The 12,673-nt window shown below is 44.9% G+C and overlaps 1 protein-coding gene across 2 annotated transcripts in view; it reads right to left on the bottom strand.

Moving 5' to 3' along the window:
* PTPN11 (protein tyrosine phosphatase non-receptor type 11) overlaps window positions 1-12,270 on the bottom strand; it is a 94,392-nt gene extending 82,122 nt beyond the window's left edge. For both annotated transcript variants that reach the window (XM_030821438.1, XM_030821439.1), the window contains exon 1: window positions 12,043-12,270. In XM_030821438.1, coding sequence (XP_030677298.1) covers window positions 12,043-12,056 — 14 coding nt within the window. In that variant the 5' untranslated portion in view covers window positions 12,057-12,270. The remainder of the gene's footprint in view (window positions 1-12,042) is intronic.
* Window positions 12,271-12,673: the final 403 nt, after the last annotated feature.

Here is a 12,673-nt window from a genome sequence, read left to right as displayed (position 1 = left end):
CTCCCACCTCAGCCTCCCGAGTAGGAACATGTCTACTTCTTCACCACCGTACCCGCAGCCCCTAGCAAATGGTTAATACACAGCAGTTCCTTACTAAACATTTGTGGCCAGAGGGAAGGAAGAGCAACCTTGGGGTAAGCCCCATCACTGCTCTCTCCTACATCCACACAGTTTCACATCTGTGACCTGGGTAGTGTCAACAGGAGGCTGTCAAGGATGACTCCAACTCCACGTACTCAAGAGGAAGACGCAGAAGGCAGCTGACAAAGCCCTCTTCAAACTGGCCCCACCAGCAATTTATGTGGCAAAAAGATAGTCATTGTTTTTAATATACAGTCTCTTCTCACCCAATCGGTGGTGCTGACAAGAATATTTTTCCCTATCTGTATGCTACTGTAGTCATTTTATAAGAATTTGCAAAGTGAATGTCTAGGACACCTATGCATATGAGCCAAAAACTTGCTCCAAAACCTCCCCATGCATTTGGAAACATCAAATGTTGATATCTGAAACTAACTTGCAGTCTGGGTAACAAAGTAAGACCGCATCTCCACAAAAAAAAAAAAAAAAAAAAAAAATTAATTAGCTGGGTGATGGCACATGCCTATAGTCATAGCTACTCTAAAGGCTGAAGCAGGCCGGGGGCGGTGGCTCACGCCTATAATCTCAGCACTTTGGGAGGCTGAGGCGGGCGGATCAAGAGGTCAGGAGATCGAGACCATCCTGGCTAACATGGTGAAACCTCGTCTCTACTAAAAATACAAAAAATTAGCCAGGCATGGTGGCAGGCACCTGCAGTCCCAGCTACTCGGGAGGCTGAGGCAGGAGAATGGCGCGAACCTGGGAGGCAGAGCTTGCAGTGAGCAGAGATCAGCCACTGCACTCCAGCCTGGGCGAAAGCCAGACTCTGTCTCAAAAAGGCTGAAGCAGAGGTCAAAGGTTTGAGACTAGCCTGGGCAACATAGTGAGACCTCATCTCTAGAAAAAAAAAAAAGGTTTTTAATTACCCAGGCATGGTGGCCCACACCTGTGGTCCCATCTACTCTAGAGGCTGAGATGGGAGGATTGCTTGAGCCCAGGCGTCTGAGGCTGCAGTGAGCCATGGTTGTGCCATTACACTCCAGCCTGGGTGACAGACCAAGACTCTGTCTCAAGATAAAAACAAAACAACAACAACAACAACAAACCTATATGAATCACAAAATAAAAAAGATGATTTATCCATACTTATATTGTTACAAACACTATTTTTCTACAATCATGAACTGGCTCTGATAATAAGAAAAAAGCAATATATGGCCAGGCGCTGTGGCCCACACCTGTAATCTCAGCAACTCTCACCTGAGGTTGGGAGTTCAAGACCAGCCCTGTCTCTACTAAAAATGCAAAAAATAGCCGAGTGTGGTGGCACACACCTGTAATCCCAGCTACTTGAGAGGCTGAGGCACAAGAATCACTTGAACTCAGGAGGCGGAGGTTGAAGTGAGCCAAGATAGTGCCACTGCACTCCAGCCTGGGCAACAAAGCAAGACTCTGTCTCAAAAAAGAAAAAAGAAAAATGTGATACCTTGGCTATTATACATTACAGCTGGTTAAAATTACAGCTATACTTACTGATGTTTGCCACATGCCTGTGTGCAAAGCAGACTTGAGAAATCAAACTTTTCACCATTACATTCTGCTATTTATTTCTAAAAATTTCTTTTTAATACCCTCATTCTTGCTGTCATCTCATATTTCTAAAAATTTCTTTTGTTGTTGTTGTTGTTTTTTTTTTGAGACGGAGTCTTGCTCTGTCACCCAGGCTGGAGTGCGGTGGCACAATCTCAGATCACTGCAACCTCCACTCCTGGGTTCAAGTGATTCTCCTGCCTCAGCCTCCCACATAGCTGGAATTACAGGCGTGTACCACCACACCCAGCTAATCTTTCTGTATTTTTAGTAGAGACAGGGTTTCACCATGTTGGCCAGGCTGGTCTTGAACTTCTGACCTCAAATGATCTGCCCGCCTCAGCCTCCCAAAGTGCTGGGATTACAGGCATGAGCCACTGTGCCTGGCCCACTCTGTCTCTTAAAAAAAAAAAAGTAGTTTCAACTGCCAAAGGTGAAACTAGGTAAACACCACCTACATCCATCTAGATCAGCAACAGAAGATAAGGTAGGTGGTCTTCTCCTTTACCCTTTTATTAAATAAACTGTATTATTTCATTTACAACTTACAATTATGCTATCCTGTTATTAAGAACAAACAGATGAGAATAGTATTTTCAGGGAAACTTAGTAACCAGTATTTAGCACAGAGGCTGGAGACAGTAAGGACTTAATAAACATTAGTTTTCACTATTATTAACATTATTATTATTGGTGGAGGTTATGCAGGATAGATACTTTTCATGCATAATTATGTTAGTTTCACATAGGCAATTGTGACATGTATGTCATTTAAGCTAACACTGCTTCTTCATACACTTCTTCATGGCTCTGGAGCTGTCTCTACATTATTTCAAACAATAGTTAAGAGGCTAGACGCGGTGGCTCACACCTGTAATTCCAGCACTTTGGGAGGCCAAGGAGGGCGAACCAACTGAGGTCAGGAGTTCGAGACCAGCCTGACCAATGTGGAGAAACCCCGTCTCTACTAAAAATACAAAATTAGCCTCACGTGGTGGCACATGTCTGTAATCCCAGCTACTCAGGAGGCTGAGGCAGGAGAATAGCTTGAACCCGGGAGATGGAGGTTGCAGTGAGCTGAGATCACACCATTGCACTCCAGCCTGGGCAACAAGAGCTAAACTCCATCTCAAAAATAAATAAATAAATAAGTAATATATAGTTAGAAATTGAAATGGCTATTCCATGACCATCTACTTGAGCTTTAGTAGATTTTAAACTTTCTTTCCATAGCTTTTTTTTTTTCAAAAAGTATTCGTAATTACCAAAAATGCTTCCCAGTTACAGGTTTAATCTGTGTATTCAATCACTGACAATTTTGTGATTTGCAACTTCCTTATCACTAGTAAGGGGCAGTTAGAGTTAATTCGACCCTGAGAACTTAGTAAGAGAAGATAAAGAACAGTGGAATTAATAAAAATCTTTATGTATAGGGCCAGCCTCAAAGGTTATAAGCACTTGTATATTAGTGAGGCAAAAAAAAAAAAAAAAAAGACAACACACATCTTGAACTCCCCATCTCACACCTAGCATAATTTGACACAAAAGGGTTTAGTTTAAAAACTGAACCAACAAATGAAACCTGCAATGTAAGTACATCCATATAACCTGGAAGGAGGGGAAATGGCAAATCAGTATGGCCTCATTTGAGTTTATCAACAAGTTTATTACAATTAATACAGAATGATTGCAGTTAATTACAATTAACAGATAAGATGAGAAGAGACAAATAAATTTCCAGTCCTCACCATGTATATAGTAGGCACTTGATCAACGGCTGCTGAGTGAATGAATTTTGATAGGAGTAAAGGATAAAAAGACACTGATGGGCTAGGCACAGTGGCTCATGCCTATAATGCCAGCACTTTGGGAAACTGAGGCAGGAGAATCACTTGAAGCCAGGAGTGCAAGACCAGCCTGGACAACATAGCAAGACCCCGTCTCTATAAAAAATGAAAAACTTAACTGGGCATAGTTGTACGCACCTGTGGTCTCAGTTACTTGGGAGGCTGAGGCAAGAGGATCACTTGAGCCTAAGAGTTTGAGCTTCGATGAGCTATGATTGCATCACTGCAATCCAGTGTGGGTGACAGAGCAAGACCTTGTCTCAAAAAAAAAAATAAAAATAAAAATAAAAATAAAAAAACACTGAGGGGAGGGGGTAGAGAAGGAGCTACAAGGAGAAGGAAGTAAGCATCCTTCTCCTCATCTTGCTCATTCTAACACCTGCAAAACCTGCCAGCCCCTGACAATCCCTTCTAACCAGCCATCATCTGGCATTATCTATATCTATATCTATATTTTTTTTTTGAGACAAGATCTCACTCTGTCACCCAGGCTGGAGTTCAATGACACGATCTCGGCTCACTGCAACCTCCACCTTCCAGGTTCAAGCAATTCTCCTGTCTCAACCTCCCAAGTGGCTGTGACTACAGGCATGCACCACCACACCTGGCTAATTTCTGTATTTTCTGTAGAGACAGGGTTTCAACCATGTTGCCCAGGCTGGTCTCGAACTCCTTAGCTCAGGTGACCTGCCAGCCTCGGCCCCCCAAAGTACTGGTATTATAGGTGTGAGCCACCATGCCCAGCCATTATCTATATTTATTAAGGATCACTGGCCAGGTGCAGTGGCTCACACCTGTAATCTCAGCACTCTGGGAGGCCAGGGAGGGAGGATTGGTTGAGCCCCAGAGTTCAAGACCAGCCTGAGCAACATAGTGAGACCTCGTGTCTACAAAAATAAAATAAATAAAAAAGATCATACAGCCCAGGTAGGTACCACTCATCTCATAGAAAGACTTACACACACACACACACACACACACACACACACACACACACCAGCACTTGGGGAAAAGAGCCTCAAATCAATGTCTAAAATAAGCTCCAGGGCCTATTACACATGTGTTGAGTGGCTTTTAAAAAATGGGAGACATAATTCCTGTCTGTAAGAGTTTACATTTCTCAGCAACAAAAAGAGAAAAAAAAAAAAAGTTTTGGCTGGGTGCGGTGGCTCATACCTGTAATCCCATCACTTTGGGAGGCCAAGGCAGGTAGATCACCTGAAGTCAGGAGTTCAAGACCAGCCTGACCAACATGGTGAAACTAAAAATACAAAAATTACCCAGTTGTGGTGGCGCATGCCTGTAATCCCAGCTACTCAGGAGGCTGAGGCAGGAAGAATCGCATGAATCGGGAGGCAGAAGTTACAGTGAGGCAAGATGGTGCCACTGCACTCCAGCCTGCACTACAAGAGTGAAACTCTGTCTCAGAGAAAAAAAACAAAACAAAAGAGTTTACAAACCTGAACTATTTGCCAGGAAATCACACCCGAAATCCGAATGCAGATTCTGCAAAGGCTTTACTCTTTGAGGCTAGGGACTTATGTCAAGTGAGTTTTAAAAAAAGATGCTGATGAAACAAAAAGAAAATACAATGATGCTAAATATTTTGTTTTATCTATGCACCCCCCTCCTCCAGTGATGTGGGGAAACAGTCAAGCTGGCCAGTAATTTCAGGAACTTCATCTCAAGGCTGCTATACTGAGAAAGGAGGTTTAGGCTGGGGGCGGTGGCCCATGCGTGTAACCCCAGCACTTGGGGAGAATCGCTTAAGCCCAGGAGTTCAGACCTCATCTCTATAAAAAAAAATCAAAAAATTAGCTGAATGTGGTGGTGCACGCCTGCAGTTCCAGCTGCTCAGGAGGCTGAGGAAGGTGTATCCCCTGAGCCCAGGAGGTTGAGGCTACAGTAAGCTATCATAGCAACATTGCCCTCCAGCCTGGGTGACAGAGTGAGAACTTGTCTCAAAAAAAAGAGAGGGGTGGAATTTAAACTAGGGATCCAAAGTCTAATTTCAGGGTGGGAGGGGTTTGAGGGATGAGAAATTACTTAATGGGTACAATGTACATTATTCGGGTGCTGGTTACACTAAAAGCCCAGATTTCAATGCTGGATAATACATTCCTGTAATAAAACTGCACTTGTAACCTTTAAATGTATAAAGTCTAATTTCAGTTTCTTGTATACATATAAATTTACATCTTTCTTACCTGCTACTCCAGAAAAATTATTATATTTGTTCTTGGGGAGAAAGTTTATAGTTTGTTACTTTCTACAGATTACAAGAATATTTCTCATTTCTAATCTAATTAAATTTTAATATCCTATAGTAAAAGAGTAAGTCATGCTGAAAAAACAAGGCGTCAATAGGGACAAGCATTATAAGTAAAAGGCTACAAAAAAAGTTAAATTCTTGCAAGGTGTTCTAATGCATGCTACACTGTATTTCATTTAACTAGCCCCCCTATTGATGAACATTTCAGCTGTCTCCAATATTTTGCCATCTCCAACAATAATGCAATAAATATCCTACTAAATGTAAACATTTTTTTTAAAGTTGTTAGGCAGCTGGGCACAGTGGCTCACATCTGTAATCTCCAGCACTTTGGAGGCTGAGGCAGGTGGATTGCCTGAGCTCAGGAGTCTGAGACCAGCCTGGGCAACATGGCAAAACCCCATCTCTACACACACACACACACACACACACACACACACACACACACCCTGGTCAACATAGCAAAACCCCATCTCTACACACACACACACACACACACACACACACAAATTAGCCTGACATGGTGGCGTGTGCCTGCGGTCCCAGCCACTCAGGAGGCTGAGGTGGGAGAACGCTTGAGCCTGGGAAGCAGAGGTTGCAGTGAGCTGAGGTCGTGACCCTGGGTGACAGAGTAAGACCCCATCTCAAAAAAAAATTATAAAATAAAAAGTTGTTAAAGCAGCTTGTTATCTTTTTTCCAAGCAGCTTTTTAATGGTACTGCATAGATATGTCTTTATAAATCACTATTTTCTCAAGGAGTTTCATTGGTCAGCATCTCCGCTTTGATGACAAGGCAATAAACAAAAACTACCTCCAAAAAAGACTTTCCACAAACTACTTCTACCCAAGTTCAAAGCCTCTCTCATCACTTATCTCATCTCCCTGAATCTACTCCTGCCTCCTACAATCCTTCCTTCACAGCAGCCAGAGAAATATTTTTAAATAGATCAGCTCATGCCACTCCCCTGATCACATCCTTCTATGATTTTGCATTGCTCTAAAAATACAATCTGCACTCCTCTCCATGGTCCACATGACACTAAAGACATTAAGAATCCCTGTGTGGTCTGATCCCACCTACCTCCCACCTTCCCAGCCTCACAGCTCCCACACGTGCTCTCTCCTAGCCTTCAGTCACTCCAAGATCTTCTCCCACTTCAGCACTTTTGCATGTGCTGTTTCCTAAAACCTGGAATACTCAATGCCTAGCACGGTACCTGGCACAGAGTTATCCCACCATAAATAATTCTTCAATGAATGGGTAGATGTTTCATTAGAGTGGGCCAGTGGGATGATAAAAACTTGAACCATTATCTTTAAAATAGACATTGTAAAAGCCAGGTACAGTGGTTCACATCTGTAATCCTAGCACTTTGGAAGGCCGAGGCAGGCAGATAGCTTGAGCCCAGGAATTTGAGACCAGCCTGGGCAACAGAGCAAGACTCTATCTCTACAAAAAAATAGAAAAATTGGACAAGTTCGATGCCACGTGCCTGTAGTCAGTCCCAGCTACTCAGGAGGCTGAGATGGGAGGATCACTTGAGCCCAGGAGGTCGAGGCTGCAGTGAGCCAAGATTATGCCACTGCACTCTCCAGCCTGGGCAACAGGGTAAGACTCTGTCTCAAAAAAAAAAAAAAAAAAAGACATTGTATGTGTGTATATACATGTATGTGTAGACAGATATACACATTACAGAAACATATACAATGTGTATTTGTGTTTATATGAGTATACAAACATACATATATATACACATACATTCTAAACAGTATATTCTATACCAATAAATTTCAAATTTCAGGCTTGTGTGGTAGCTCATGCCTATAATCCCAGCACTTTGGAAGGCCAAGGTGGGCAGATTACTTGAGGCCAGGAGTTCAAGACAAGCCTGACCAACATGGTGAAACCCCGTCCCTACCAAAAATATAAAAATTAGCCAGACATGGTGGCACGCACCTGTAATCCCAGCTACTCGGGAGGCTGAGGCACAAGAATTGTTTGAACCCAAGAGGTGGAGGTTGCAGTGGGCCAAGATTGTATCACTGTACTCCAGCCTGCATGACTAAGACTCTATTTCAAAAAAAAAAAATTCAAATTTCATTTTGGTACTAGCTTTATCAAATTCATTTGATGCTGGCATAAAAGTCTGTCTCCCTCTCTAAATTCAATGCTCCTCACGAACATGGATAGTATTTTTCCTATTGCAGTGTTGTCAAAGAGCGTCACATATACACATTTGCTCAAGGCACAAAGTCCTCCAAAATTCATAGTAATGAACTGGGCTGCATTTTAGGGCATCTGAATCCATTTCAGGGTCTCCAATCCTTGGTTGGGGTCCACAACTCCCAGAGACCTTGCCAACATCACTTTTTGCCCCTTTCTTCCTTAAAAACGGTGGCGTTGGATGGCAAGTACTGTCTGTGTTTCCCAGAGGGAAGGGGAATAAGCTGAGTGTCTCTATTGTTCTGTGGCTGCCTAACAATGTACACCACGGCCTGCTAGGAACAATTACGAACATGAGTTGGCTCTGCTTTTCCAGCATCATGTGCCACTCATAATGGTCTCCACATTGACCATGGACATGAGGGGTAAGTCATCTTAGCAGCGGCCTCTGCACTTGAGCAACTCTAACCAAAAACTTGGCCTTACATCGGGACCTATCGTTAACAAAAAGACATCCCAGTTTCAACTGCAAAGACACAGAACTGTTATTTTTCAGCAAGGCAAGTTTATTTACCCCCGCAGGAGATAAACAAACGTGGCCACCAGGGAGAGCCCAGGACAAAATGTACTTGACCTGCAAGAGATAAACCAAAAGCCTCCAGTCTCAGAACAAGCTCAATTTTCTGCCCCTCTCAGCTCATCATCGCGTATGGATTTCAGAGGAACAAAAACAGATGTAAAGGAGGTACCACATGCTGAATGAAGAGTTGGAAAATACAGGCAGCTTTGTTGGTTTCACAAAGGCAGAGAAGGGCAGAGAAGCAACCTCAAAATCTAAATCCAGTACTATCACTGCTACATGATCAAGGGAAGAGTCACTTAATTGCTCAATGCCTTAGTCTTCCTACCTATGATGCTGAGAGATATCAGTACATTGAATATACTTACATTTTAATTACTGGATGCATATAAAAGTCGAACCCAAGAGGAGTTATTTTGATAATTAAGCAAAACAAAATTCAGACTACCAATCGTCATTCAGGTGTCAGCTCACACGATCACCTTCTCTAAACCACCTATCAAAACTAACTGCATTCTCCCATCCTCACATTTCTGGGAGATTTTTTCCCTCCTAGAATTTATTACTACCTGAATTTGTCCTATTTAGTCATGTGTTTGTCTGCTCTCAGCCATGAAAATAGCAATATTTTCCTATCTTACTGCTTTATCCTGCCTGGCTCATTAACTTCCTGTTGAATGAATTAATACTAGGTTAAAGTAATTTGAAGGCCAGACGCAGTGGCTCATGCCTGTAATCTCAGCACTTTGGGAGGCCAAGGCAGGAAGACTGCTTGAGCCCAGGAGTTTGGGACCAGCCTGGCCAACATGGCAAAACCCTGTCTCTATAAAAAAATACAAAAATTAGCCGGGTGTGGTGGTGCACATCTGTAGCCCCAGTAATCGGGAAGCTGAGGAGGGAGGATGGATTGAGCCTAGGAAAACAAGGCTGCAGTGATCGCACCACTGCACTCCAGCCTGGGCAACAAAGTGAGACCCTATCTCAAAAAAAATAATAATAACAATAATAATAAAATTCTAGGGCTGGGCAGGGTGTCTCACGCCTATAATCCCAACACTTCAGGAGGCCAAAGTGAGAGGATCACTTGAACCCAGGAGTTTGAGACTGCCCTGGGCAACACGGTGAGACCCCATCCCTATTCAAACAATTTTAAAATTTAAAAAAATAAAATTCTAGGAAATGCAAACTAATATATAGTGACAAAAAGCAGAACACCGGCTGCCTAAGAACAAAGGAGGGATTATAAAGAACATGAGGCAAAATTACCAGAGGCGATAGATGTGTTCATTATCTTGACTATGGTGGTGATTTCCCAAGTGTGTATGTATGTCAAAACTGATCAAATTGTACATTTAAATATATGCAATTAATTGCATGTCATTTATACCTCATTAAGGCTGGTTAACAAATAAAACAGGCTTATAATCCAAAAAATAATAAATCATTCAAAATTATGTGTATTATGTTCATAATCTGGCTTTTTGGGTGGTGCATAATACCAGGGCTGGAGGGGAGAAGGAATTACTCCATTTCAAACCGTCATCTTTACCACTTGCTGCTTTGACTATGCTCACACTTCTATGCTTCTAAATTAACAAACTGGACAATGTAGGGTCTATTACTACCCAGACCTTTTCCCAACCCCCAGCCCCCTGTCTTTTTGTCTCCTAAAGCAGCAGATCCTTACTTGTCTGGAAGAGCAGACACCAGGAACAAAAGACTCAATGACTATTTGACAGATTAAAGAATAGACAACTGTTTATTTAAAAGCTCCCTAAAGAATTAGAACATTTGAGGCTATACACTGTTCTGTTGAAATGCAGTTATATATTACCCAGATCCGTAAGCACTTGCCAACCGACCTGTCCAAGTCACTCACTTCCTACGAGTTCTCAGTTTTCTTTTTTCTCCCCTTTTTAAATTCCAGATCCATGTAGGAATAACATGCCAGGCGTGTTTGGAGGAGACATTCCTAATATTTTGAAAAATCTCATTCAGGCCAGGTGCGGTGGCTCACACCTGTAATTCCAGCACTTTGGGAGGCCAAGGCGGGCGGATCACGAGGTCAGGAGTTTGAGACCAGCCTGGCCAACATAGTGAAACCCTGTCTCTATTAAAAATACAAAAATTAGCCGGGCATAGTGGTGTGCCTATAGTCCCAGTTACTTGGGAGGCTGAGGCAGGAGAATCGCTTGAACCTAGGAGGCGGAGATTGTGGTGAGCTGAGATAGCGCCACTGCACTCCAGCCTGGGCAACGGAGTGAGCCTCCGTCTCCAAATAAAAAAATTAAAAAAAAAGAAATCTCATTCAAATAGCCTCAATAGCTTGAATCGTTTTTTAAATGTCTGAGACAGTGACCATAATTGAACAATCATGGAAAAGAATAGACAATGGGTCTTAAGTGTGAGTAGTCTATAGAGTGACTATACAAAATAGCAGGATCACTATCTGAAAACAACAGGTCACACTACTGTTTGACAACAAAATTAAGGCTTACAAATGGTTAGCAATAGTTACAAAATAATAGAAGCAACATAGTGATTAAAAGTAGGGATTCTGTCTCCACCACCTACTAGCTGTGAGGTTAGGCAATTTACTTAACCTCTGAAACTCGGTTTACTCATCTTTACAATGGGGATAATAGCCATCTGATAGGGCTGTGGTCAGAACTAAGCAAATGTTAGCTATTAGTAGTAGTATTACCCTGACCTTTCAAAGGATCTCATTAACTCACTAATCCTCCTTAGTTTCAAATCTTGTCATTTACTAGCATGTTGCTTCTGGGCCTCGGTTTCCTCATCCATAAAACGGGTACCAGTAAAGAGACCTGACTGTTAAGGTCGCAGTGAAGGATTAAATAACGAGATGCGGCTCCCTTCCTTTCCATCTCCCAAAGCGAAGATCGCAGAGGAAGGAAATACTTCTAGTGGCTGCAGATACAGTCAGTTTTTCCATTTCTGGCACGTGAGGGGTAGGAGGAAAAGAAGACACAAAGGGGCATATAAAAGGGTCAGGGGCCCTGCGTGAAGTCCCCAAATGCACACAAGTGGCACAGTGACCCAGAACGACTAGACCACTGGGGGCCCGGCCCCGCGCAACTCCCCTCTCGTGTCCCAAGGAGCCTCCCCAAGTGAACAGGGTTATTTCGGAATCACCATGAGGCAATTCTCATGAGGCAATGGGTCAGGAATGCGGCGCTGAGCCGGGCCGCTGGCACCCGTGGTTCCCTCGGCGGCTCTACCTGCCCCGGGCCTGACGGGCATCCCCGGGGCTGCCGCAGCCGGAACTCGGGGAGTCAGGAAATGAATGGGGACCCGAGGGGTGGGGGCGCGGTGGGGCCGGCCCCCGGCCCCGGGAGGGCGAGGAGACGAGGAGGGAACCGGCCCCCAACCCCGACCCGGGGCGGGAGCCCGAAGCCCGGCCGGGGCGCCCCCTTCCGGACGGGGCTAACCGAACGCGGCGGGGGCCGGGCCGAGGCCCGGGCCGGGCCCCTCGGGGCTCCTCACCTCCGCGATGTCATGTTCCTCCCGCCCTCCGGCTCCGCGACGGACCCGCTCCTTGCTCAGGCTCCGCTGGGCTCGGTCACATCGGGCTGGCCCGAGGGAGGCCCGCTCGGGACCGGACGCGGGGCAGAGCTAGCCGGCCGCGCACAGACCCCCCTCCAGGCCTGGGGATCCCGGAGACTGTGCAGCCGCCCCCCGGCCCGGTTCGCTCCTCCTCCGCCCCCGCCCTTCGCCGCCGTCGCCCCCGTGATGTCACCGCTCGCGACGCCCGCCACCACTTCCTGCTTCCCGTCAGCCGACGACCGAGCGACGGCCGGGAATGGCAGCGCGAGGGCTCCGCGGAGGCGCAACGCGCAGTGTCCAAAGCATCCTTGCTTCCTCCTGGAAACCGCGGCCGCCGGGTGTGAGCTGCGCGCTCCGCGTCTACGCCACCGACCCGTCCCGGCCCACTGCCACATCGATTTCATTCATTTCGTTCCACAAATCGTCGCTCCACTCATTAGCTGTGGAACCTTTGGGGAAGTTACCTACTGTCTCCGAGCCTCGGTTTCCTCCATTCTTTTCTTTCTATAAGATAAAGATAGTAGGCTGGGCGCGGTGGCTCACGCCCGTAATCCCAACTTTGGGAGGCTGC

This window comes from Nomascus leucogenys, chromosome 10, assembly GCF_006542625.1.
Source record: "Nomascus leucogenys isolate Asia chromosome 10, Asia_NLE_v1, whole genome shotgun sequence".
Classification (NCBI taxonomy): domain Eukaryota; kingdom Metazoa; phylum Chordata; class Mammalia; order Primates; family Hylobatidae; genus Nomascus; species Nomascus leucogenys.
This window is presented reverse-complemented; position numbering and strand designations above follow the sequence as displayed.